Below are 27,897 nucleotides of genomic sequence, written 5' to 3'. Positions count from 1 at the left end.
ATGAAGTAATGAGTGCAAGAAAGATAAACTAGAAAGAGCACAATACAAATACATCAAATTTTATAGTGGTTCAAAGCAAGCCGTTCCTACATCCACTTTCCAAATTTTTTTTGAAAATTTTACTATAATCATCTGACTATAATGTGTTTGTTTTATCAGGCTCACAAACAAACCCAGTTGATTTTTTTGGGATCACCAATCATAACCCTACACCGTTAGTTTTTCAGGCTCACTAGCAATCCAATTATTTTTAATCCAGGTCAACCAATTAAAATCTTTATAATATCCAATTATGAGCTTGGATCAGCCTAATCCTTAAATTTTTTTCTTCCAAAAAAATTTGTAAAAAAATTACAAAACAATATACGAAAATTTTGGCATAAAATAAGAAAACAAAAAGAACTCTTTTGAGGTGCGAAGAAAAGGCGGAATGCTTGGCTCTTTTGAAGTTTGAACATTCTTCCCTGAAGGCTGAAAGAATGAAGAAAAGTTATTGAAGATCTCTCATGAATGCTGTCTAAATTTGAAGCCCACACTCCTCTCTTTTCTCTTCCTTTTTTGAATTTATAATAAAGCTCATATTTTTTAATAATTTTTCTTTGATAATCCATTTTTCTTCTTTTTTCTCTGATTCTCCACCTTTAAATATGCTCTCAATGACTGAAGATAAAGATTAGACTGTTGGAGAGATTGAACTAGCCATTGGAGCAAAAATCAATCCATTAGAGAAGTACAGAAAACTAGCCGTTAGAGCCTGTTCCAAGCTTGGGGTCAACTCTTTTTCCATGGGGATCGATTCTAATTGCCTTCGAGTCGGCTCAAACTAATCTCGAATCAGCTCGATCATAGGATCTGAAAAATTATTTTTCTATTTCTCTGAGAAAGTTGGCTCGGATCTTCTTCGAGTCGGCTCGACTGCGTGCCAATGCTGTCCCAACATGTCAAAGTCGATTCCGATCTTTCTGAGATTGACTCCGATCTTTCTGAAACTTAAAATTACTTATTTTAACACCAATGAAGGGATCAACTCCTTTTGCTTTGGGTCAGCTCCACTAAGTTTGAAATTTAAAAATCCTTTTTTAAAATCCTTAACTTAATGAATCTTAAGGACATCTTTTCTATGGATTGTCTTTTCAATTCAAATATCTAGAAAGACCTACAACCATTCTTGAAATACATAGTTAGATTCATAATTACTTAAAGTTTGGCAATCATCAAAATCAATCATGAAATTAACACTATAGATTAATAAAAGATATTTATGTTTCATCATATGCTACATCTTATATTTATTAAAATTATAATGAACCCCATAGATTATGATAATAATTTTAGGGCTATAATGAGATCATGCCTGTGAGATTTAAAATCCTAATCTAAAATATTTTCAGTCAATGGATCATTGAGTCAGAGATCAATATTTTTGGAAAGACTGGCACGTCCTATGTATGCTCAATGGAGAGAGTGATGGATCTCACCATTACTTGTGTGAGACACTAATACAGAAATATAGACATTCATTAGGGAATGAATTCACTGAATTGATCTGACTTGAGAACATCTTATAGAGTCTTACTTATCTGTCAGAAGATATTTTTCTCAGTAAAAATTGTGCAAATAATTTTCTGATCTAAAACTACCACAGAATCTTGTATACAAAACAGTCTACCTCCAAATAATTATAATTTTTCCTATTATGCTCATCTTTTTCTTCTCTGCAGCCAAACGAACAAAATTGCCTGCCTATCAGGATTTTGCCCAAGCTGTTGAAGGTGCAAATGGTGATCGTGCTTTATGCAACGCAACTTCTGGGCCACACAACAGTCCCAAGGTTGTGTCTGTAAATTCTGAAGGCTGTGAAAATGATTGCTTGGGAACGTTGGCACGTCTTTTCTTAATACAGCTGTCTGCCTGCTCTCCCACATCGCCGCATTCACTTGTTTAGTTGTTACTTTAAACTTCCAAGCCCTCATCCTTCCCGAACCATGACACCACTATTGATCTTTTCTTTCAGCAACGGATGGGATCCAGCCCATGCTAACCCATCCAACTTCAAATCATCTTGCTCGTCTTAAAGTCACTATTTAGACCTAGCCACATATTTAATACACATCAATGGGCTGGCATAGTAGTCATTCTCTCAGTTGCTGACCGAGTGACAGTTGTAGTGTGTCGATCTCACAGTCCAAACAATTTATGAAGCAAGTTCCATTATAATTTGGTAAGAGAAGCTAGAAATGTTGAAAGGAAAAGCATCAAGTAATTCACGTGTGATCCAGTGACCGGACCATGCTGCTGCCCTGGAACAAATCCAGAAATTGATCTCAAGTTCTGGATGTGTGACGGCTCCTTTTATGTTGACAACCAAATGCTGCAGCTTCACTAAATGACGGATTTGGGAATTATGCTGGGACCAGGCCTTGCACAGAAAGGGGCAAGCTTAAGGGTAACAGAATTTTGCCGCAATATCAGCCACAGCTGACTTAACCCAAGTATTGTATTCTGAGATTTCAAACATATTCATACCAACACAATTATATATCAGCCACACACAACTCTATACACTGGTAACATTTCCATGAGGTAAACATACATGGTATAACAACCTTTTCAACTTCTAGCAGCTTCAACAATATATTTTTTTCTTTTGGTGATATATTATAACAATCTTTTCAACTTTTAGCAGCTTCAACAATAACAACCTTTTCAGCTTCAACAAAACATTATAATTTACACAGTGCAGCAATTGCAAATTGTGTGTTTTGCATACTATTAGATGGAGTTTTCATGTTTTCATGGAGAAACAAGTTTGGGAAGTGAATTTTGAACCAAAAGAATGGGAATTTGTTCTGCTCATCTCCATGATTTTTCTTTATGCATATTCATTTTGAAGCAAAAAAAGAGAAATCTAAGTCTGTAGAAGCACGGCTACAATATTATTTTACTATGCCAAATTCAGAAATGTGAGGAACTTACATTAGAAAAGTATCTTCACATATTCTTCAGCTATTACTAGAAGCCTTGTTAAATCAATTTAAGTATGCCAAGCAGTTAGGCAATTACTAATCACGTCCAACTGCTGGTCCAAGACCAAAATGCAGACTCCGACATCATAGAGCCATCCAAACATGACTTTTGAGGTGTACCTGAAGAAAATTTTCTCACCTGTCCTTGTAGCTACAATATAACAGCAATCCACATGGTAAAAGCTTTAAAAAAGATAAAAATGAGCAACCAATGCATTGATGCACTAAGGTAGAGTATGTGTGTGTTTTGGCGGTTGGGAGCGGGGATTGTGGAGGTGGACAACAGACTTCCTTAGAACATGTTCTACTGGGGGGAAAAAAAAACAATATCTTCTACTCTGTACTGATAGATACGAGTCAATACTCATCTCATTTTATCAGAGACAATGCCTCAACCACACAGTGTACCACCTCTCATAAGGACCTCCAACCTCTCAACAGCTCCGAAGTGCACCAGTCTTAACTGTACTTTTGGAAAAAAATTTGCCCACCAAAAAATATTACATTGCATGTCACAAGGATATAATAGTGTATGTCGAACTACATTTACCAACTGTACCTTATCAGTGTCATCCATACTGTTTCGTTTCTTTCTTTCATTCTTTTCACAATGATATCTTGCATATTCTGTAATGCTGAAAATAAATGATAATGATCAGTACACTATGAATTCAGTTCCACCACATATATTCACAATGATATCTTGCATGTTCCGTAATTGTGAAAATAAATGATAATGATCACTACACTATGAATTTAGTTCCACCACATATATCTATCCAATACTATGTATATAAATCTTGATAGGGTCTACAAAATCAAACTGCCAACTGCCAACTGACAGACTCCCTCCACATAATGTGGCAATAGAAACTGGCAGCATAGGCAGAGTCAGTCTTAACATATCAATACCCAAGAGATCTACCGTTAATGCAAACACAGCAAAAAATACGACATGGAAAGGTGAAGTTATAACCTTACCAATTGTGATCTGAAATGAGTCATTCACAATAAAACATGGCTTGAACTTGACCTCTTACACTAGTGCACTAGTATTACCATCTAAACCTACTCTTCAGAAGCAACGTGGTAACTCAGGTCAAATTAGTTGCCATGTTTCAAAAGACAATAGGCACCAGAAACCTGTCTGGAGCCAAGGTGCTAGGTAGCTGAATAGGTGGGCATCCAGTGATCATGGCAGCTCAAGAAGTAATAAAAATAATAATAAATATAAGAAACTTAAAATAACAAAGCAAACATCATTGTTGCAATCAGATGAGAAAAGTTAATGGGAAGTACAAACTTGGCAACATCGAACCCTAATTAGTCAACTGGTCTCATCCTCCATGCTCAGATAACCAGTGCCTAAGCAGGTGGTGTAAGCAGTCATGGCTGCCATCTTCCAAACACTGTCTGGGCATCCAGCTTGGTTTGGCAAACCAGAAATTTATCCAATCTAATTTCATCTAGATCCTCCAAAAATGAAATTTTAGGACATCCACTGTTTCAATGAATAATTGCTAGGGCTAAGCACGGGTCGGGTTCGGTCGGGTTAAGAGAAAAATTTCACCAGACCGAACCTAATCAGATCGAAAAAAATTCAACCCGTTGCCGACCGTTTATCATGTATCAACTATTTGAAACCAAAGTGAACAGTTTGTAGCGGGTTCGGATGGGTTATGCCGGTTTGGGCTTTAATGTTGAGCCAATATTGATTTTAAGTCTAATGTTGGCCCACTTAAGCTTATTTACTTTTTTTTTTATCAATTTAATGCAAAATATTCTAAATCTTATAAGTTACAAATTTTGGATTTATTTTTGAACCTGTACAAAACAAAATAGAAAAAGAAAAGATTTACTTATCCGAAAGCAACTACAATTTAAAGCTTTTACTTTAGAATTGTCTCAAATTGATGTGCTTCCATCAACAATTCAACATTAATATTCTCATAAATCCAAATGGATAATGGGATATTTTTTAGAATAAAGTATTGAAGTCTAAGCGATGCCATCCCAAAATGAAAGTGAGTTTGTGAAATACTATATTGGTTGGATTTGGTTTTATACGAATTAAAAATGTAGAAACTGAATCCGACCGTAAATAATCAATTTTTTACAAATCCCAACCCAATTCCACCCAATTTATGTCTTTCAACCGACCGAAACCGATGTTTATGGGGTTGGATTGGGTGGATTTCTTCAGGTTTCGATTATTTGCTCACCCTAATTGCAAATACTCACAAAGAAACAAGTAAAGAAAAACTAAGCCTTGCAGCAGTCACACTAAGATCTAACATGCTCTCATGGAAGGAAAAGTGATGATACCCATAATAAACCAGATAGAGTAGCTGGTGGTCAAACAATTACAAGAAACCACACAATATATATATATATATAGGGTACTCACCTATCCATTTCCTCTTTAGTTTGAGGCAGATGACCTCTAAATTTTGCATCATGGAAGATTTTCACAAGTTTTGTACAAATCAAACTCATCAAACAAAAGCTCAGCCTCCAGACTGACCTGCTGATGCCTCAACCAGTGACCCAGAACTACTGCCATCAGGTTGTAAAGCAGTACCAGATTCCCTTTGCGTAGCATGCACTTCCTGCACTAATTCCTGTCCTGCGAACATTTCTGACTGCAAAGATGGAGCAATGTTGTTTACATGAAGCCATGTTAACTCCCACAAACTATCCCCACCTATCGTGCTCTTCTTTGCAAGGATCCCACGTGCTTTCATCACAAGCAATGTGTTTTTGAGGAGCTCTGGAATCAATTCTTGCAACTTCTCACTCCTCTTGCCTCTCACCTTAACCTTCATGCACTTCTCCATCCAACTAAGAACTCCCAGCCATAGCTTGCAGAAGGTGCTCAGTCCATAGAGTTCCTGTAATAGATGCAAAAATACCTTGGAGAGTAACTTCATGGCATGTAAAAGGGTTCCCTCCATGTTCCGGTAATCTTTTTGTGAATGATTTTGAGAAATTTCCAGCAAGTCGTCCATCATTGTGAATATAACAGGATCGAAAGCCTGTGTCCAAGATGAGGATGAGAGAGAAATTCCTTCTGCTCCTATCAGGCATCTCTGCAATGACAACAGTGCATGATTCCTCACTTCCTCTCTCTGATCAAGGCACACTTTTCTCAGTGCTTGCACCAACCTGAGCCACATCTCCCTGATTCCTTCTGACATTCGCTCAGCATCCTCACCTGCTTCCCTAGTCTCACGGGACCAGAGAACTAAAGAATTCAGGGACTCCGCAATCAGATCCAATGCACGGACAGATCTATCAGTTAGTCCAACCCGAGATTCCGCAAACTGCCTTGAGGCTTCTACACAGAGAATATAGTTGGCTGGTGAAAGTAGAGCCCCATCAGACATGATAAACACCAATGCCTCAAACCCTACTTCGGAAGCCTCTGGATGGCGAGCTGTGATGGAAAGCAAGGATGTGATGGTACGCCAACCCATCTGAGATTTTATATGGGTAGCATTTGCCTTCACCAGGCGTGTAACTTCTTGTGTGATGTTCTCACAATAAGCATCTGCTACACGGGCATCAAGCTTCAGAACCAACTGCAGTGACCTTAGGAGCTCATCAGCCAGGTTCTCTTTGTAGGGTAGTAACCTTTGGCAAATGCGTAGTAGTCCAAAAACTGCCTTCTCCACTAGTGCACATGGCATCACAGTGGACTGAACTATATTGGCAATGTGCTCATAAACACCCTGCCAGAGAAGCACAATTCTGTCACGGTTGTTCAGTGTAATGGCAATTAGCAGCTCCAAGCAAAAAACTGCTGTGTCTTCATCATCGGGTGAGCTGGTGCCCTTCGGAGGCCGACCTGCTGCCCAAATAAGTGCCCTGGCAAGATGCAACAGTGAATCAGCCTGTAAAAACTTGCTCTCTGTGAATATACTGTCAATGTGGCACTTCTGTATTGTTTGAAGAGTTCTTTGGTGAGCAGCAAGTTGCTGTTCGGTTGGCTGTGATCTCGGTTCTTCTGTGTCAAGAGATAAGAGCTGGCTAAACCTTCCCATTAACCCAGAGGATCTACGAGGGGTACCCATAGCTGGAACATGAGAGGTGGAAAGAGAGCTGGGAGCAGGCTTTCCATGAATCGGATCCAAAGGCAATTCCGAATCATCAGATGCATCACTTGCAACACGAGCAGGAAGAAGGCCTAGCTTGTGCAATCTTAAGATGCAATCCAGTATATTTCTCCAGCCAGTGCGTATATGGTCTCCATACCTATTAGCTATGTTGAAAACTGTCTCTGCCGCCAACCTAGCCTTTGTGTCATCACCAAAGGCTGTAACTGGTTCCTCAACCAAAGATGTGCTCAAAAGGGTTGTAAATTTGCAGAGAGACACAACTAGATCATCCAATACATCTTCAAGATGATGGAATGCACATATCTTTGCAACGGCCAAGAAGCCATCTACACACGTCAGAAAAACTTCCTCATGTTCTGCATAATCAAACACCACTGATATAGCAGCAATGGTGGGGCCCGACATGATGGCAAACATATCATGATCAAGGTATGGCCGAGAATCACAGACAATGTATGGAGATGTTTTCTTCGACTTCCTCATCAGGTCAATCCAACGGCTGGGAGACATCTCAAGAACACCAACACCTTGATCAGGGATGGTTCTTATCTCATTCCTGCAAATTGAATGGTAGAGCTCTGATAAGAATTCCCTTGGGAGGTCATGCCCATCATTAATGTGGCGGTTGTTCCGAATGAAATCCTCTTCAGTCATCTTCTTCTTCACCTGCACATTGTGCTGATCCGTGTTTAGCATTATAAGCGAGTATGATAGCAGGAGGGCAGCATCCTTGTTAACAAGAATCTGTGGTGACTGTTCAAAATATCTCTCTGAGAAAGCCTCAAGAACCCTCTGTATCTTCTGTGACTCACCTGGCAGCCGGAACGTCTCCAGAAAGAGCCTCAAAGCAGTATCTAAATTCATGTCCTGGAAATCAAAGGTCCCAGCAAATTCATGAAGCACCTGAACACAAAACTCATCATGGTTGCCCAAGAAATCCCCAACAAGGTTCTTGTCCAAGCCAGCTGTGTATCTGAAAAAGCATGCCACACTCTGAGGATCAAGCTTCTCAGGCAAGAGATGGGTTCCTTGCAAAAACTCCAACCCTTTCTTTGGGTCCCTGTTGAAGTGATCCGCACCAATCATTAGCCTCCTCTTGATGTACTTCCTGCGCCTAACAAACTTAACCAAATGGCCAGGATCAGAACAGTTCTCACACTTGACTGTCCAAAATGGAGTATATTCCTTGAGCTCCACTGATTCTTCTGAACGTGGAGGTGCATTGCCTATTCTCTCGGCCATTCCCTGAATCACTGCAATCAGACCATCCAAGGCAAGAACATGCATTGAAGACAATGGGCAGTTCACTGGAAATGCACTCTTTGAAAGAAGGTTGGCAAGATCTTCAAACACATTGCTGCAAGTTATGTCACAGTCAAAGTTAGCATACATTTCTGGCATAAAAGTCTTCTGCCTACAGAAGTCCACAAGAGCCTCCATGGCAACCTCCTGCTGATGGTAGCTAGCCCCATACCGACTCTGTGCAAGCCTCAAGATCACACATGAGAAGAATGCCTCAAACTGCAATTTCAGCTCTGTCCGCAGGTGATGGTAAAGATTCAGAACAATGCTACAAACCATCGAAAGAATCAGCGGGCTCATGGACAGGCCGAACTGCATCAGATTCTGGAACAGCTCATCCTGTATCAAAGCTAGCAGTTTTGGGTGCTTATGTATTGAAGGCCCTCCCAACTCAATGGCTGAATTGATCAACCCAAGTGCAAAAAGTGGCACATCCTCATCAAAAGCAATAGTGTTCGACCTAGGACTTAATCCAATTTGTTCAACAATGTTCAGAAGAGAACACAAGAAGTGAAAAATCTCTACCATGCAAGGAAGCCCATAAGGCTCCACCATGATTCTCACACCATTGGGCACCTCCAGCCCTAAAGCATTATCATCTCCTGAGCCCGTCGCAGTCCCGCTGCTTCCATTTCCATTCTCCAACTGCTTGATCCCGAAGGCCTGATCCTTGTCGACCCCACCGATCTACACAATAAAGCCCACAACTTGATATTATCATATACGTGTTAAACAGAAGAATCAGACAATAGAGGGATTTTTTAACAAATACAGAACCAGTACCTCTGATTTGATGGAAAGCGGCTCTGTGCCATCTCCAACATCAGGCAAGTGTGAGAAGATGCACCGGATGAGCTCGTGCATCGTGTGGCGGGAGAACCTCTGCAGAAGTTCTCCCTTAGTACCTGCTTGGTGGACGACACGGAAGCACGTGTTCACGATCGTGCAGACATGCTGGTTGCTGAGCAGCGCCGACCCCCGGCTCCTCATGCATGCGAGCAACACCTGCAGGATCTTCATCAGCACAGCCTCCTCCGAGGCAGGGTCGGTCACCTCGAACCGGCAGCTCGTGACGGCATCGACGACCGCGTGCACAGCAGCCTCGGCACCGGGGGCCCCTGGATCGAGCACGTCAAGGGTCAGGATCTTGTAGACGGAGGAGAGCGCGACGCCGGTGATGGGGGCGCCGGTCTCGTCGGAGCGGATCACGTCGAGGAACGGGCGCAGGTAGGCCGAGGGGTCGATGGAGCACCAGGGGCGGCGGGCGTCCCCCCAGGAGAAGACCTGCCGGCGGAGGGACTTTAGGGACTGGACGAGGGAGTGCTCCAGATGGTGGTCATCGGCAGCGGAGGCGTAACGGCCACCCCATCGGACGTTGCGGCGCATCACCGCGAGGACGGCGCTCACCTCCGAGTTGATCATGCAGGCTATGGTGGCGTGGTGGCCGCCGCTGCAGGCCGGCGTGGAGGCGGCGGCGTCGGGGGACTCCGCTGCCGGTTCCTCCTCAATGGGATTGATGGCGGAATTCTGGAGTCGAGGACGGCCCATTTCAGGAAATCGGAATCTGGAAAGGCTTCGGGCTGGTTGGGCAGAGCCAGAATCTGGATACCCAGAGGTCAATTGGGGGACCTAGGAGGGCATTAGGGTTTCTTGGGGTTTTTTTATGGGTTCCGATCGAAGGATTGTCCTAGTGGGACAAAGAGAGGGAAGAGGGGATGTTGGGATGGGAAAGATCAGATCCCTAAGAATGGACAGAATGGTAGATCTGAACCTAGGAAAAGAGGTTAAATCTTGCGAGAAGAGAGCGACACAGAGAGAGAAGGGAGAGGAGTACCGGAGGAGGAGGTCGAGATCCGGTAGCCAGCTAGCAAGCTCCGTTTTCGCGACCTCCCTCGCCGCCGCCGCTTCTTCCAAAGTATTAGATTTGTTTGCTCTATGGTTTTCGGCTCGCTCTGGTTCGGATTCCTGGTCGAGGAGCAGGTCGGATCTAAGCCAACGCTACATATCGGATTGGGATGGTCTTCGTTTTTAGTTATAGGCTAAAAAAAACCTGCATTTTATATAAAATGGAAAATACTACGGTATGATATCAACTCTATATTTTCTATATTATTTATAATATAACCCACAAAAAATATCACATATCCAAAAATAGACATGCAAAAATTAAAATATATAAATTTTTAACTTTTAAAAATTATTAACATGATGGAATAAAATCTGATCTAAATTAAAATCCTTTTAATTTATAAAATATGCATTAAGTGGATCTAATTTATAGTTAACAAGATCGATCACATACAAGATTTAAGATGCTGAAATTAAATCAGATTTAAATAAAAACATAAAATCTGGAGATCTGATTTTCATACCTTTGCGCGGGCAGATGATCTCCGCGGTTGATGATCATGGTAATCCAATAAGATCCTCGATGATTCGTACATATGTTCGGCTTCTACGGGTATCCACATAAAATTCTCAATTCGATCAGAGATTCCTGACTTTACCGAGGTGCTAGTTTCCTTGTAGAAGTCACTTCTTTGATGGCTGATGATTTGAATCCTTCTCTGGATCTCTCAGACTCACTAGAGATGAGAAGGAATATAAGAGGAAAAAGATGTGGAGGAAGAAAAATCTCTTGAGAAAATCCTTTTCTCTTTTTTTTTCCTCTCTTCTCAAAATCCTAGATTAAAACCCTAGGAATTTCACATACACCCGCCCACAAGAGGAGATGCCTCTCTTCTTATTTTTTTTACGCCTAGAAGGAGTCCACCACCCCCCTAGTCTTTCCTCATGCCCCTCTCAAATATGTCACGGTGAAAATCCTCTTTTTTGTCGCACAAAAAGAATCCCTTTTTATGGTTAGGCGTCAAGGGATTTGAATGAGATCAGATCTTATCCTGATAAGGAATCAAATCAAAATCAAATTTCAAACCTTTCCTTATCTTGCTTTATCCAAACTTGGGGCGTTGAGAAGAGGGCAATGTCTACCTTTTAGCGTGGAGAAAACTCACACAAAATAAGAGGGCGCACATGAAGGTATGTGGCATGGGTATGGGGTGGCACAAGGAAGAGAGTCCTAGTCCAATTAGATCTCTCATGAATCTTAGTTTAATCTCTAATCAATTCTTGGACCAATCCTAACTAACTGAGAAATTAGTTATAACCAATTAACTAATTAGATCATAACTTAATTAGGAATTCAATTAGCCCCTAATCCAATTAGTTAGATTATATCTCATCAAACTAGGGATTGATTTATTGAAAATTAGGTTATCACATCTAATCAAATCAAATTGAATCTAATTCAATTAGATTTACTTTTAACCCTATTGCTCAATCAAATTGAGTTCTATTGCAATCTAATTACAAATTAATCTTCCTACAACTCACTAACTCTTAGCGAATTGATTTATTATAACTCTTGCACTAGATCAATCATCAATCATATTGATAATTAGACCAAATAGTGATCCATAATCGTTAATCAACCATCTGATCGAACAAAAATTTTTTTTGTGTGTGATTCCATTGATTTTATTCTGTTTGATAGTGAGATATACTGTGATCCCTATCATAATATCATCGAAACTCTTTTCGATGAGTTGAAATATTTCTATCTCTGTCCATCAAGGATCATCGATCATCAAGATGATACTCGATAAGTCTCACGATCTATCGATAATATCTAACAGTATATAGTAACAATCTAATAGAACGAAATATTGAATCTTTAGGTACAGTTATCATATAGTTCGATCTTTCTGTTGTGAGTCCTGACAAGATGCAAGTCAACGATAATTCGTCAAATCTATTCATCCGTCATATGTCAGATTCAATCGACTCAAATCTATGTGAAATCTTATGAAAAAATTTTTTCATCATTTACCTACCATGGCCATAAATTTTAAGACTCAGTTTCATCAGGATTGACAAATCTCATCTTGGTGTACACCTTATTCTTACAATGGACCTACTGTAGCTAACATATACTACAAGATTCTAAATAGCTAGATAACTAAGTGATTGTACAGTCAAACTATAGCAACCCCTCTGTGAATAGTTGAGGTACCACAGGTCAAAGAACTATTTGACATCATTGCAACTTTGAGCAAGTTACTGATAAGTGGGTAGCCATCCTAGTGACTGAAAGAATAATGCCTTACAAGCCAATCGCATATGGGATAAGATAAAGTATTTTCTATAATTTATCTTTAAAACTCATGTAATTGATATTAATATTTAATAAATAGATATTTTTGATTCATTATATGCTGCATCTTATTATTATTTTTTAAGATTATAATGAACTCCATAGGTCTGGACAATGATTTTAGGGTCATGATGAGATCATACTAGTGAGACTTAAATTCTTGATAGCCATGACTTAAAATATTTTCAATCATTGATTCATTGAGTCAGAGATCAATAATATCTGTAAGACTGACATATCTTATGTATGCTCAGAGATAAAGGTGATTGATCTCACAATCACTTGTGTGGTGACGCTAATACAAGGATGTGGGTACTTATTAGAGAATGAGTTCACTGAATAGACCTGCAAGAGAATATCTGATGGAGTCTTATTTACATGTCAGCTCATTATTCTCTAGTAGGAGTTATGTAAGTGATCCTTTGACCTGAGATAGCTATGATACCTTGTGTACATGAATCCATATTTTGGTTCACTTCCTAACTTGATTTTCTAATCCTTGCATGGGGTGTTCTAGATGTGGTGAAGTATGTATGGAGATTGTGAGTGATCAATAATGGATCAGTCACTTCTAATAAGGAGAGCAAACATCCTATGTGATCTCATAAGTTGATGATTCTAAAAATCTTTAGCCAAAGCAGGATGATAATTAAAAAAGAGTTTCTAATATATTATCGACTGAATCATTATCTTCTGATCGAGATACATATAGATAAGCAATTGAGTTTGATATATTTCTATGCCCATAGCTCATCTAGGATGTTGTTTGACTGAAGGATTGAATTACACGGTAACTTGCCACTAAAGGATATTTTGATAATTTTTTATCAAAGTTTTAAATTTTTCGGGTAGTCATGACATATTGCTAGATATCAATCTTAACTTGTAGACTCATTGAATTAAAAAAATTTAATTTGAGAATTAATTAGAAAGAGTCCTAGTTGATTGGGACTCTTGAGCTAACTTAATCTAATCGGATTAAGATTACATCAAGAGTCTGTATCCACTGCTAGCTAGATTTGGAATTCAATGAGTCACACACTTTGAGATTTAATCTTGATCTGATTTAATTAAGATTTAATATAAATTTTAAGGGTTAATTTGATATGCTAGCATATTGTATTAATCCAAGTTCCTAAATAGGTTCAGTTCAAAGTGTTTGAGCTAAACTAGACCAGTTATTTTTGACCTAATGGGATTGGATCTATTTTTATTTGGTTTTTATCCAACTTAGAAGTGTTTCAAGTGTGAAAGGATTTCTCTATACCCACCAGGTCTTATGCCAAACTATTAATACTACCCCCTCTTAATTAGCATTGAGATATGAAGAGTCCTTCTTAAAGAAGACTCTTATCTTATCTTATCTCATCGTTTCTCATTCAGAACTCTATTTATTTCATGCTAATTTTTTATAAAAAATTTATGGGCATAGAAGAGGAGGAGTCCTTTTGTGTGAAGGCTCTCCTATGTCAAAATAAATTACGATGATTTATTTTGCTATGTGAGAATATGGAGCACCACAAGTTGGTGCCCCTTGGTCCTTTCTCATGTCCCTTCTTCACCTATTTATATGGGGCATCCCATATAGACCAGGTGCTAGACTTTGGATGAAAATCAAAGCTAATTGGCTTGTAAAATAGAAAAAGAAATTAAAAAAAGAAATTTGAGAAAAACAGAAAGAAAAATTGAGAGGGAAAAATTGTAAGAAGGGTGGTGAGAGAATTGGCAAGTGTTACTAGTTTGCCTTAGGATTTGATTTTTCCATGTGTTGGAGCCCAAAATCAAATCTTAAATTGTAAGACTTCTGAAGAGTATCTTCTTGGCATAATTTTGATGGTAAAATCGAAGGTGCTTGGGCTTTGATGTGATCATACTTCGAGTTCAAAGTCGACAGTGTTCTTGTGAAGAAAATACTATGGTAGCACATCGGTTAGGAAGGACCTTGACCAACTTTCATGTGGATCACCATTGGAGAGCTTCTACTTTAGAGTCTTATGGAGATCACCATCATACCATAGTACTCTTTTGAGAAAGTATAAACTTATATCTCTTTGCATGCTTGTTTTTGTTTTGATTGACATCGATAAGGTGATTCTAGAATTTGGATTTCGGTTCAATAGTTTTAATTATTAAAGCTATTGATATGTTTGTTTTAAATATTTAAAAATTTGATTTTCACTATGTGACCGAAATTCAACAGTAGTATCAGAGCCATCTTTGTTAGATTCGATCAAATAAGTACAAAATTGTAGTATAGAATTATTCTTGTTCATATATTGTCAAAAATATTACATTGATTTCTAGCATCGATCTTAAAAATCAAAAATTATTTTTAATTTTATTAAACCATGAATTTAAATTTTAGTTATTAAAATTATAAATTTAAGATAATATAAAATTTATAGTTTCATGGTTGCTTGATGCTTAAATCGATTTTATGTTTAAGGTTGTTATGTAAGCCTAATTTGATTAGGGTTTGCTTTCTATTTGGCTAAGCTTGACATATGTTAAGTCATTTTATGCACTTTTATATGATTTTTGGCATGATAATATGATTGTTATTATGACTTATAAATGTATGCCAAATTGCATAATTATATAGTATATTTTATGTAATTGTACTTAGGATGTGTTGAGACCAATTCAAAGACCCTCTATAAAATTATATTAAGTTGTAATGTTGAGATTTACTTTCAAATCAAATGTCGAATTCATTTGATCAATTGATATTTAGGTAAGTGTTAAATGTGATTTTCTAATTAGATCCATATATTAGTTTGGCCAACTTGTTGGTGTCTAAGAAAAGCTATGGGGAGCCTCCCACCTACTGATCTGGCCAATTTGATCTTATTGAATTTTGAACTTAGATTGATTAGTGATGTAGACACTACAAGAGCCTTTCTTTAAGCTTAATCAATAGAGTATGTCAAGATCTTAGTAAACTTATTGTACTATCCACAAGGCTCACTATAGAAATTGATATGATATTGACTAAATGTATATTGATGCTTATGGCATATTTGAATAGTATTGCTTTGTTATGCTGTCCAAAAGGACAGCATTGTTTAAATATGACCATATGAAAATGAAGGGTTAACTTAATTAGAATATTATAATTTATTAAAATATTCATAAGACTATAAGTGATCTAGAGATCAGAGAGTGAAGGAACCAGATCTAGAATTTCAGGGTTAGATCTTAAAACTTTTTCAAGATCAGGCAGTGAAAGACTAAAATAAATCAAAATTTATCTTATAAAATTAGAGAATCTCTAGATCTAAGATCTTATTACATGATTATTACATGGTATTAAATCAGAAATTAAAATATAAAGAGCAAGAACTATATGTTGATCATATCAACATGTTTCTATACTACATCTAATGTATGTAAAATATAATAGATCAGATCTATTACCTTGCAAGTTAGATGTTCTAACTTTGCTAATCTGAACTTGAGGATGATGTTGCAAGCTGCACACACATCCGACCTCTAGGAGTCATCTACACGAGCCCACGAATCACGACAGAAGTTCTAGTCCAGAAAATCAGCACAGTATGCTAGTACTGCACTGATCCTTCTTCGATGGTCGATCAGATGCCTCCTTCTTGATTTGGACTCTTCTAAAGATGAGAAGTAGGAGAAGGAGTTTTAGATGTGAGACACTCTCAGAAAACTCATAGATGGAGGAAGGGAAGAAGTGAACTTAGCAACCCTAGAAGAAGACCCTCTTCTTCTTCTCTTTGCTCTCACCTAGACACCTAATTTTGTGTCTATTATATCTCTATGCCTAAATACTATTTCTCTTTAATTTTTACACACCCCAAAGGTCTCTCAATGCTCTATAATCTACAAAAATTTCAAAAAAAAATTCATTTTAAATAAAAAGATATGAAGAATCCTTATCTAGGTCAAATACCTAGTCAAGGAAAATCCAAACAGGGCAAGACAAGTGGTGCCCAACTCTTGGGTGCCCCCTCCTTCTTTTTCTACTATGGACTACCACTAAAGGGCACACAATATGTGCCATAAAAGTTACAAAAATCTCAAAAAAAATCTAGATAAAATCAGTGCTATAAGGAAAGAGTTTTGGTTTCCTAAAATTCTATCTCATAGAATTTGAAATACAAACTAATTCCTACTTTGACTTGGTCCACAACCACATTCCATATAAGAGAGAAAGAGTGAAAAGCTTTGGGTGTGCATGAAGGCCTGGGAGAGAAGGTTTTGTCACATAAAATAAGAGAGAGTGGGCATGGGGGGCTAAGGTGGCGCAAGATGGAATCCTAGTTTTACCAGGATTCAATCTATGACTTGTTCAAATTTGGTTTCTCAAATCAAATCAAACCAAAATCAAATCAATCCAATTAAAATAGATCTTAACCCAATTAAAAATCTAATTTAATCAAATTAAATTAGATTTAAATCTGATTTAATTTTTTAATCGAATTAAAAATTAGGTTGAAACAAGTCCTAATTGAACTAGGACTAGTTTTTTCTTGCATTTGGCTTATCCAATAAACCAATTGGACTTGATCCAATCAAGTCCAAATCAAATCTAATTAAATTATATTTAATTAGACTTAATTTCAATCCATTGGCTTAATCAAATTAAGTCAATTAGCAATCAAATTGCTAATCGATCCTCCTGCAATACTTGCACTAGGTTAAATATCAATCGTATTGATCGTTTAACCCTAGAATGATTCTTAATCATTGATCAACCATCCGATCAGATCGTAAACTCTAATGTGTGTGACCTCATAGGTCCGAACCTAAGTCGGTAGCACAGAAATAAATTTTTATACCAATCGAAGTGATCATCTAGTAATGGTACCCGATAATCGGATAGGTTGAATGTGTAGAACAACATCCTTAGAACCCATGCGGATATAGTTTTCATATAATTTATTTCCTTGATCAAAATACTCATAGGATACCTTAGAGTTCAACTATCAACTCTGATCAGGTTGTCCACATTGTATTTCAAAATATCAAATCCATCTGATGGATGATCCTGGTCAGGGTTTTGCTAAATTGAAATACAGTGACTCATTCTTCTCCAACTCTTGGAGTGGTCAATCCCATCTTGATCACACTGTGACTTTGCAAGTACTTGACTGTGCTCAGAAGTCTTCCATCACTGAATTAAAAATTCAGTTAGTCCAGTACCAAAGCACAGTGAGTTGCTTGCAAGTCACTGAGGCGATCTCAGGTCTAAAGGACACTTATACCTATATCCCATCAGAGACATTCTCAATAGCAGAATGCTTTGGAGTTGGTCACGTTCAATGATGATGTATCTTTACATCTCATCTGTATGCCATACTAGTGTTCTCACGCTCCTTGGTTAAGAAGACAACCAACCCATATGGCCTACAGTGATTTATGCTCGATAGAAGCGGTCATCCTTATTAACAACCTATCATTTGGTCGTAAACAGTTTTAAAGACTAATCAATAAATCTTCTCTTTATCGAACCTAAATAGTCTTAAAGATTTCATCATAACAACGAAAATTCATCAACGAGCTCGGAGTAGCACCCTCCCTCGATGGTCCGGTCCTGCTCTACTGCGACAGCACTGGTGCCATAGCTCAGGCGAAGGAACCCAAAGCACACCAGCGGACGAAGCACATCTTGCACCGCTTCCACCTGGTCTGGGAGATTGTGGATCGAGGTGACGTCGACCTTCAGAAGATCGACGAAAAAAAGAACCTGGCCGATCCCTTCACTAAAGTCCTGGCGATAAAAGAGTTCGACAACTACAAGTCGAAGATGGGTATTAGATACTGTGTCGAGTGACTTTAGGACAAGTGAGAGTTGTTAGAAAATGTGTCCCAAAAGCCAATCATCAAGTTGTTGACGGTTGAGCAACCAAGTATTGTAATTGATTTGTTAATAAATAAAATATATTTTTGGTATTTTCATCATAAGTTTTCATCTTTTAATGAACTCCGTTGTTATGATGAAGTCTTTAGGACTATTTAAATTCGATAAAGAGAGAATTTATCGATTAGTCTTTAAAATTGTTCATGACCAAATGATAGACTGTTAATAAGGATGACAGCTTCTATCGAGCATAGATCGCTGTAGGCCATATGGGTTGGTTGTCCTCTTAACCAAGGAGTGTGGAGACACTGGTATGACATACAGGTGAGATGTAAGGATACATCATCATTGAAGGTGACCAACTCCAGAGCATTCTACTATCGAGAATGTCTTTGATGGGATATAGGTATAAGTATCCCTTAGACCTGAGATTGCCTTAGTGACTTGCAAGCAACTCACTGTGCTTTGGTACTGGACTAACTAAATTTTTAATTCAGAGATGGAAGGCTTCTGGGCACAGTCAAGTACCTGCAAAGTCAGAGTGTGATTGAGATGGGATTGACCACTTCAAGAGTTGGAGAAGAATGAGTCACTGTATTTCAATTTAGCAAAACTTTGGCTAGGATAATCCATCAGATGGTTTTGATATTTTGAAATACAATGTGGACAACCTGATCAGAGTTGACAGTTAAACTCTGAGATGTTCTATGATCATTTTGATCAAGGAGATGAATTATATGGAAACTATATCCGCATGGGTTCTAAGGATGTTGTTCTACACATTCGACCTATCCGATCGTCGGGTACCATTGCTAGATGGTCACTTCGATTGGTACAGAAATTTATTTTTATGCTACCAGCTTAGATTTGGACCTATGAGGTCACACATATTAGAGTTCATGATCCGATCGGATGGTTGATCAATAATTAAAAATCATTCTAGGGTTAAATGATCAATACGATTGACATTTAACCCAGTGCAAGTGTTGCAGGAGGATCGATTAACAATTTGATTGCTAATTAGCTTAATTTGATTAAATCAATGAGTTAAGATTAAGTCTAATTAAATATGATTTAATTAGATTTAGTTTGGACTTGATTGGATCAAGTCCAATTGATTTATTGGATAAGCCAATTGCAAGGAAAAACTAGTCCTAGTTCAATTAGGATTGGGTCAACCTAATTTCTAATTTGATTAAAAAATTAAATCAGATTTAAATTTAATTTAATCTGATTAAATTAGGTTCTTAATTGGGTTAAGACCTATTTTAATTAGGTTGATCTAATTTTGGTTTGATTTAGTTTGAGAAACCAAATTAAAACAAGTCATAAGATAGAATCCTAGTAAGACTAGGATTCCACCTTGCGCCACATAAGCCTCCCCCCACGTCCTCTCTCTTATTCCATGCCAATCTCCTCTTATTTTATGTGACAAAAGCCCTCTCCCAGATCTCTCCCATGTCCATAAAAGATTTTCTCTCTTCTTTCTTATATAGAAGGTTGTTTGGATCAAATCAAAGAGGAATAAGTTTGGATTTCGAATTCTATGAGATAGAGTTTTAAAAATTCAAAACTCTTTCAATTTTGCACCAAATTTATCCAAATTTTTTTTGAAATTTTCATGGCTTTTAGGGTATGTTGGTGCAGAATTTCATCGAAGTCAGAGTTGCTGGAGTTGAGATGATCGCGGCCGCCACCGGGACCTGCAAGGGAAGTCTAAACCAGAGTTGGGGGTGCTCCGGCAAGATCCTCCGACGCTCAAGTCAGTACTCTGCTTCAATAGAAATGGAGTGCTCGAGTGAAAATTTTAGCAGAGTTTCGAGATAGAGTTTAGAGCTTAGAGAAGAATGTATCTGGGGGTCCCTTTGTTGGGAATAGTGTCCCAAAGCCAATCGTCAGCCTGTTGACGGTTGTGCTCATTTTTGTATATGTACATGAATTATGAATTAATAAAAATTATTTTAGTATTTTTTATCATAAAATATTTCATCTTCTAATGAACTCCTATGTTGTGGTGAAGTCCTTAGGACATTTAGACTCGATAAAGGAGGATTTATCATTTAGTCCTTAAATTTGTTCGCGACCAAATGATACGTTGTTACCAAGGACGATAATGTTTATCAAGCATAGGTCGTTGTGTGCCATATAGGTTGGTTGTCCTCTTAACCAATGAGTGTGGAGACACTGGTATGGCATACAGGTGAGATGTAAGGGTACATCTACACTGAATGTGACCGACTCCAGAGCTATTTCTACTGTCAAGATTTGCTCCGATGAAATATGGGTATAAATGTCCTTCCGACCTGAGACTGCCACGGTGACTTACAAGCAACTCACTGCACTTAGGCACTAGACTACCTGAATTTCTAATTCAGTGACGGAAGGCTGTTGGGTGTAGTCAAGTACTTGACTTGTCGGTGCGTGTGTCAAGATGGGATTGACCACTCCAGTTTAGGAGCTGTGTACAGTCGTATTTCAATTTAGCAAAACCTTGGCCAGGGTAGTCCTTGTGAGGAGTCACAGGACTGTTTGAGTTGAGCACGATTCGGATGATCTAATCAGGGTTGACAGTTTAACCCTGAGTCGTCCTAAACACAGAGGTCAAAAGGATGAATTATACAGTAACCATATTCACATAGGTTCTGAGTGTTGTGATTGTGACTATTCGATCTATCCAGTCATCGGATACCATTGCTAGATGGTCACTTCGATTAGTACAGGAATTGGTTCCTGTGCTACCGGCTTAGGTTCAAACCTGCGGGGTCACACACATTAGAAGTTCCTATCTGATCTGATGGCTGATGAAGAGTCCTAATGCTCGTGGACTATGAGTCCTACGTATCTGAGACTCTATGATCGAGAATCAAGATTCTCTGATCATGAGTCCCACACATTTTGGGTACCGGGGTCAAGAGTCCCACTGGTTTGGGACTCTTCGATCAGGGTTACATATAGATGAATTCTGATGCTCGATTATCCATCGAATTTGGACTTAATATTTATGAGAGTTCAATTAGTGATTTGATCACTAATTAACTTAATTTGATTGAGTAATTATTTTTGGATCAAGTCCAATTGAATTGGATTCAGTTGGGTTTGACCCGATTAGGTTAAGAGTTAACCTAATCGTGGAGATGGTTTGGTCCCTGATTTGATCAGGGGTTGGGCTTAATCAATTTTTGATTTGATTAAGATTTTATTGAGCCTAATTAAGCCTAATTTAGTTGAGTTTAAATTAGTCTAATTGGGCCTAACTTATTTGGTTCAATTAGGTTGGTTTAAATAATAAAACCACCTTGACCCATTCTCCCTGCGCCACCTCACTTCCACTGCGCCCATTTGAATTCACGAGAAGGATGTTCTCATAAATTTTTTCTCATGCAAAGCCCTCCTCATGCCCTACTTTAATGCATCAAATGAGTGGATAAGGATGATTGGTTGGCCATTCAAATTCAAAACAAAGTTTGAATTTGAATGAGCAACCAATCTTAGCGCCTTGACCTTATCTTCTTTTAACGCCCCATTTATTACACGAGAAAATGTTTCTCATGAAATCACTCACGCACAAATTAAGCCACGCCCTCCTCTTCTCATGCCGTTAGTGGATAGGAATAAATTGATTTCCATTTGAATTCAAAATTTAATTTGAATTCAAATGTGCAATTACTCATCTTTATCCTTTCACGTGGATAAGACGTTTGACATTGTTTTAAAAGGAGGAGAAGAGTGGAGCATGTGCAAGAAAAATTTTTAAAAGAAAATCTGGGCGTGAGAAATCCTTGTGTGCAAGGTGAAGGTCTATATCCTTCCGAGAGAAAAAGAAAGAAAAGAAAGAAAAAGTGTGCGCAGGGTTTTAGTGAGTTCTTCAGGGTTTCAGCCTGGAGTTCGGGAAGTGAGAAGGTGAGCTACGAGTGTCGTGAGCCCACCAAATTTTAGGAAGATCTTCAACATCCTCTCAAACACGTCTATTGATGAATCTAGAGTATCTAAAGAATCGGCAGACATCGATCAAAGAAGTTCGATCAGCATCGACCGTCGAAAGGGCTCTACAACGAGCTAGCACTCGTAAGGAGTCGATCAGACCGGAAGCTTTGTGTGGATGATCCACAGAGGCTAGACATACTGTGTGGCTACATCACGATGATCAGACTCTTCCGACAGTGATCAGATTACGGCGATCTACTACCTGCACAAAGGTATTGTGTTCTGAACACATTACAGTAAAGTGTTTACTGTTCAAATTCGAATTTCAAATTTAAATGCATGCATGCTATATGTCATATTTAGATCTTAGTATAGGATAAATTTATATTAATTAATTAAATTAATTAATATTTTTTTGTTATAAAATCAAAATTTTAAAAAAATTTTAAAATTATCATTTTACCCCTGCACTGAATTTACCCACAAATGGTATTAGAGCAAGGTTCTAAGATATGATATATATATTTGCATGCATAGATTAAGTTGTAATCTAAAAGTTTAAATTTAAAATTTAAAATTCAAAATTTAAAATTTAAAATTCAAAATTTGAAATTTGAATTTTGAAAGTTGTTCGAAATTCAAAATTCAAAAATTTGAAATTCAAAATTTGAAATTTGAAATTTGAAATTTGAAATTTAAAATTAAAAAATTTAAAATTCAAAATTTAAAATTTGAAATTTAAAATTTAATAAAAATTTCAAATTTGAAATTCAAAATTTAAAATTCAAAATTTAAAAATCAAAATTTGAAATTCAAAATTTTAAAATTTGAAATTTGTTTGAAATTTGAAATTTAAAATTTAAAATTTAAAATTTAAAATTTGAAATTTAAATTTTGAAATTGGTATATTTAGATATACTTGATCCAAGTAGCAAGTAATCGAATTGGGTTGGTTGCCATGGCTGTCCGGTCATAGGAGAAAAGTAGGGTTTAAAGGCCCTCTCTTCCCATTCGATGGGGTCTCTTATGGCGGTAGGAGTGCCGATGTGATTATATCCTATGCAGATAAAGTTACGAAAGGAATATTTATGATTTATTTTGATTGAGTTATTTTCTGTTATGTAATTAGCAATAGAATTTCTATTTATGAAATGAGTCAACATATTTGGTGAACAAAAAATAAAACCTTTCAAATTTAAAAATTATTTTTGAAATGCCAAACCCTGATCCATCAGTCCAAATACTTAATTAAAAAAAAAATTAAGTATTATCTAGTAGGTCTAGAATTGTGAATTAAGACCTAAGACAATTGCATAAACTTGTGGGTCAATGGGTTAGATGGGTTAGACCTAAGGTTAGCTTAAAGAAATAGACTAAATTAGAGTAATTGGTCAAATCTAATCAAAAGTTGAATTAGATTAGGTCAAGGATACTCTAGACTCAACTCCAATAGTTGTAGTTGAATGGATCCATATCTTTAACTAGACCAAGATGGACTTAATTCATGGCTATGCGGTGGAACCCTATTTACTAAGTTGATCAAATTAAAACTAATGAACTGGTTGGTGTCTAAGGTAAGTTTGGCAGTTTGATCAGTGGTTTTTAAGCGGGAGCTACTCACAGTGATTCGATCTCTAACGAGTTAATGGCTTATCCCCACCACTGATCTCACTTACCTGGCCAACTTGGTGAATTAGGTTTTGATTAGATCACTTGGTGATTAGGGCTCACCCATGTCATTAGATAAATCAGTGTGACTGATTTAGGTGCTCCTAATGCCAGTTTTAATTAAATCCATTTTAATCTGACTTGGTGAAGTCAGTGGAAGGATTGAAATTGGCTGGATATGATATTTTCTTCTCATCTATCCTTTAATAAAATCCTTAAAATTATTAGATCCCAAAAATGATTAAGTTATAGTGATAACTAAGTCATAGCCTCCCATTAAGTGAGTGATAATCAGTCCATTAGTTTAATAATCATTGGAGGCCCAAAGGCCTGGTACTTATTGACTAATGGAATTATCATTCATAATATGATAATTTGGTTTGAGTCTTTCTGATGGTGGTCAGGTTGGCTGGCCAAAGTCAGGCCTGATCATTTATTGGTCCGATTCACCAAATCAAGTCATGTTAATAGTTGGACCTAACCAGATCTTTTCAGTGGAGGCCAAAGCTTACTGATTAGGTTCTGGGGCAAAATCAATTACTAGAAGTTGTTTAGAGAAACAACTGGTTATGAACCTACCCATAGATACACATGGGTTGACCAACCAAAGTTGGGCTTGTGTGTAGTCTGTGTGGATTCTAGTACCCACTAAGAAATTAAAATAATTTCTCGAATTGGAGGTTGAGGCTACCAATTCATAAAAATACTGAGAGAAACTTTAGACTAAAGTCCAAGTCTTTAGTATTAATAATTTATGTACTAATATAGGTCTAGTTTTTCTTTATGCAGCTGTGGCCACTACCCTGTCGCTCCGGTCATTATTAGATAATGACAAGCTCATGGGACCTAATTTCGATAGCTAGTATCGAAAATTAAAAATCGTTCTTAAGCATGAGCGGATCCTTTATGTAGCAATGGATCCGGCACCTGAGGAGCCAGCCCTGAATGCTAGAGGGATGGTCCGAGACACTTACCAGAAGTGACTCAACGACCGCACCACTGTCCGGTGCATAATGTTGGCGGCAATGAATGATGGGTTCAGCCGCAGGTTTGAGAACGCCCAACCACAGGAGATGCTTCAAATATTGAATGACTCCTTTGGCACGCCTGACGATGTTGAAAGACACAAAACTAGTTATGTCATTTTTAATGCTCGGATGAGGGATGGAGCCTCAGTCATTGATCATGTACTGTACATGATCGAAATGATTGAGTGCCTAAGTAAACTGGGCTTTTCCCTGCACGAGCAGCTCGGTAAGGATGCGATCCTTAATTCTCTGCCCAAGTCCTACCTTCCCTTCCTTACTCATTTTCGAATGACAAAGCCTGCAGTGAACTACCACAGCTTGTTGGAGTTGCTGCAGAACTTTGAGAAGGATCACCAGCTCCATAAGGAGTCGGTAAATATTGTGGGAGGATCTTCTTCTGGTCGTTGACCCTTTAAGAAAGGGAAGAAGAACAAGAAGAAGAAGAATAAGAAGGTGCAGCCGTATGCTGGGATGTCTACACAGGGTCAGACCAAGAAGCGTAAGCCCGACCAGTGCCAGGCGGAGTGCTTCTTTTGCAAGAAGCAGGGGCACTGGAAGAGAAACTATCCTTTATACATTGCCTCACTGGACCCGAACAGGCCGAAGAAGAAGCAAGGTACTTATATGATAACACCTTGCAACTTTTTCATTTGTGATACTACGCCTGGGTATTGGATACTGGAAGCCCTTATCATATTAGCAATTCGATGCAGGGTCTGTAGGTCAGTAGGAGATTTGATGAAGGCAAGAGGTTCCTGAATGTTGGAGATGGAAGCAAAGTTTCAGTTCTAGCATTAGAAATCATGAACCTTGTAATCAATTCTCGAAATGTAATTCTGAGTGAATGTCACTATTGTCCAAGTTTTTTATTAAATATTATTTCTGTAGGCCTTTTGGCCATGTACGGTTATCAATTTTTAATAAAAAAAATGTTTGCAATATCATTTTGAATGGTGTTACAATGTTTGTTGGATAACTTAATAATGGAATTTACTTTCTATCACAACCTATTAATGTGGTTAAAACCTCTGGTAAACGCCCTAGAATAGATAATATGTCAGAAGTCTACCTTTGGCACTGTAGGCTAGGTCATATCAATAAGAACAGGATAAATAGGTTGGCTCAAGAAGGAATTCTTGAAGTAGGTGATTGTGAATCACTTCCAACCTGTGAGTCCTGTCTTCTTGGTAAAATGACCAAGTCACCTTTTACTGGAAAAGGTGAGCGAGCCAGTGAACTCTTGGATCTGGTACATTCTGATGTATGTGGACCCATGAGCTCAAGTGCAAGAGGTGGATATTTCTACTTCATAACCTTCACAGATGACCTATCGAGATATGGTATGTCTATTTAATGAAGCATAAGTCAGAGTCATTTGAAATGTTCAAACTATTCCGAAATGAGGTAGAAAAATAAACTGAAAAGTGTATTAAAACTCTTCGATCTGATCGAGGAGGTGAATACCTTTCCAATGATTTTCTGACATATCTTGGGGAGAATGGGATTCTCTCTCAGTGGACACCTCCTAGAACACCACAGCATAATGGTGTGTTTGAAAGGAGGAATCGGACCTTGTTGGACATGGTTCGATCCATGATGGGATTTGCTGGTCTGCCGATCTCTCTTTAGGGATATGCGCTCGAATCGGCTTGTTATCTTCTAAATAGGGATTCGAGTAAGTCTGTAACCAAAACGCCATATGAGATATGGATAGGACGTAAGCCAGTACTGTCACGCCCCCAGTCCGAGATCGCGAGCAGGAGGTCGCGGCAACCACCGCATACTTATAAAGAACTCTCTCCATAAGCATGCAAGGCATCTCATCACGATATCAATGCATCACAGCAGAATAAATTCAAATAATTATTATTCAACTTTAATTCAAGTAATTAAATCAAATATCTTACATCCAATAAAATTTTACTAAAAATAAAATAATAGATCTAAGTTCAATGAAGTTGACAATGCTAAATCTCGCCTCTAAAAGCTCTGTCCCAATATTTCTTCCCATGCTCGTAATTAATTATCTGAATTTGAAAAATAGAAAGAAAGATAATGAGCTAGACAGCCCAATAAGTAACAAATATCTCAACTAGATATTTCAGACATTATATAATTTTCAAGAATAATACTGTAAATAAACATAAAAATATATTTCATGCTGATTTTATACAAATCCAATCTTTTCAAAATATTCACATATAATATAATCATAAATTTGATTAGATTCAAAACACTCGTAACTCAACAGTCTCGATTATGACCAACGTTTAACCCCCATTGGCGGGATCCATTGAATACCAACGCACAACCCCCACTGGCAGGGTCCACTAACACCAGCGCACAACCTCCACTGGCAGGGTCCACTAAATACCAGCACACAACCCCCACTGGCAGGATCGACTGAGTACCAATGTATAATTTCCATTGGCGGGGCCCACTGAAACATAGTTAGGCTGAGAGCATAAATTCGATCTGTATCAAAATACTTTTATATCATAATATATCATAATTTTTTATTGAATATGTGCATAATCGATGTACCATAATATTTCAAAAGTACTTTTCTTTCAAAACATAATTTCATAAATCATGCATAATTTTAAAGAATAATTATTTATTTTCAGAATAAATATGAAATATCTCGAGAAGATGATTCATTACTTACCTTTCACAGAGTACTGAATGAATAGATCGACTAACTTCTAGAAAATTCTTCAGTATCTATTATCCAAAATTATATTTTTATATTAATTTTAATTCAAAATTAAATCTAAACAAATCTCAA

General features: G+C 37.7%; 1 protein-coding gene across 3 annotated transcripts; it reads right to left on the bottom strand.

Moving 5' to 3' along the window:
• Positions 1–2,929: 2,929 nt before the first annotated feature.
• LOC105036111 (ARF guanine-nucleotide exchange factor GNOM) lies at positions 2,930–10,443 on the bottom strand. 3 transcript variants are annotated; one of them, XR_003799433.2, is made up of 4 exons: positions 9,230–10,443; positions 5,434–9,133; positions 3,586–3,661; positions 2,931–3,489 (listed from the first exon to the last, which is right to left on the bottom strand). XR_003799433.2 is itself a non-coding variant. In XM_010911852.4 (2 exons), the coding sequence occupies exons 1-2, from the start codon at positions 9,992–9,994 to the stop codon at positions 5,534–5,536; spliced, it is 4,365 nt and encodes a 1,454-aa protein (XP_010910154.1). In that variant the 5' UTR covers positions 9,995–10,443; the 3' UTR covers positions 5,333–5,533. The 3 variants fall into 3 exon arrangements, 1 of the variants encoding a protein (XP_010910154.1); XR_830435.4 differs by having other exon boundaries at positions 2,930–3,661; XM_010911852.4 differs by lacking the exons at positions 2,931–3,489; positions 3,586–3,661 and having other exon boundaries at positions 5,333–9,133.
• Between the last annotated feature and the right edge of the window lie 17,454 nt (positions 10,444–27,897).

The sequence above is a fragment of the Elaeis guineensis genome, chromosome 6 (genome assembly GCF_000442705.2).
Source record: "Elaeis guineensis isolate ETL-2024a chromosome 6, EG11, whole genome shotgun sequence".
Classification (NCBI taxonomy): Eukaryota; Viridiplantae; Streptophyta; class Magnoliopsida; order Arecales; family Arecaceae; genus Elaeis; species Elaeis guineensis.
The sequence above is the reverse complement of the archived record's forward strand: the minus strand, read 5'-3'. Positions and strand labels throughout refer to the sequence as shown.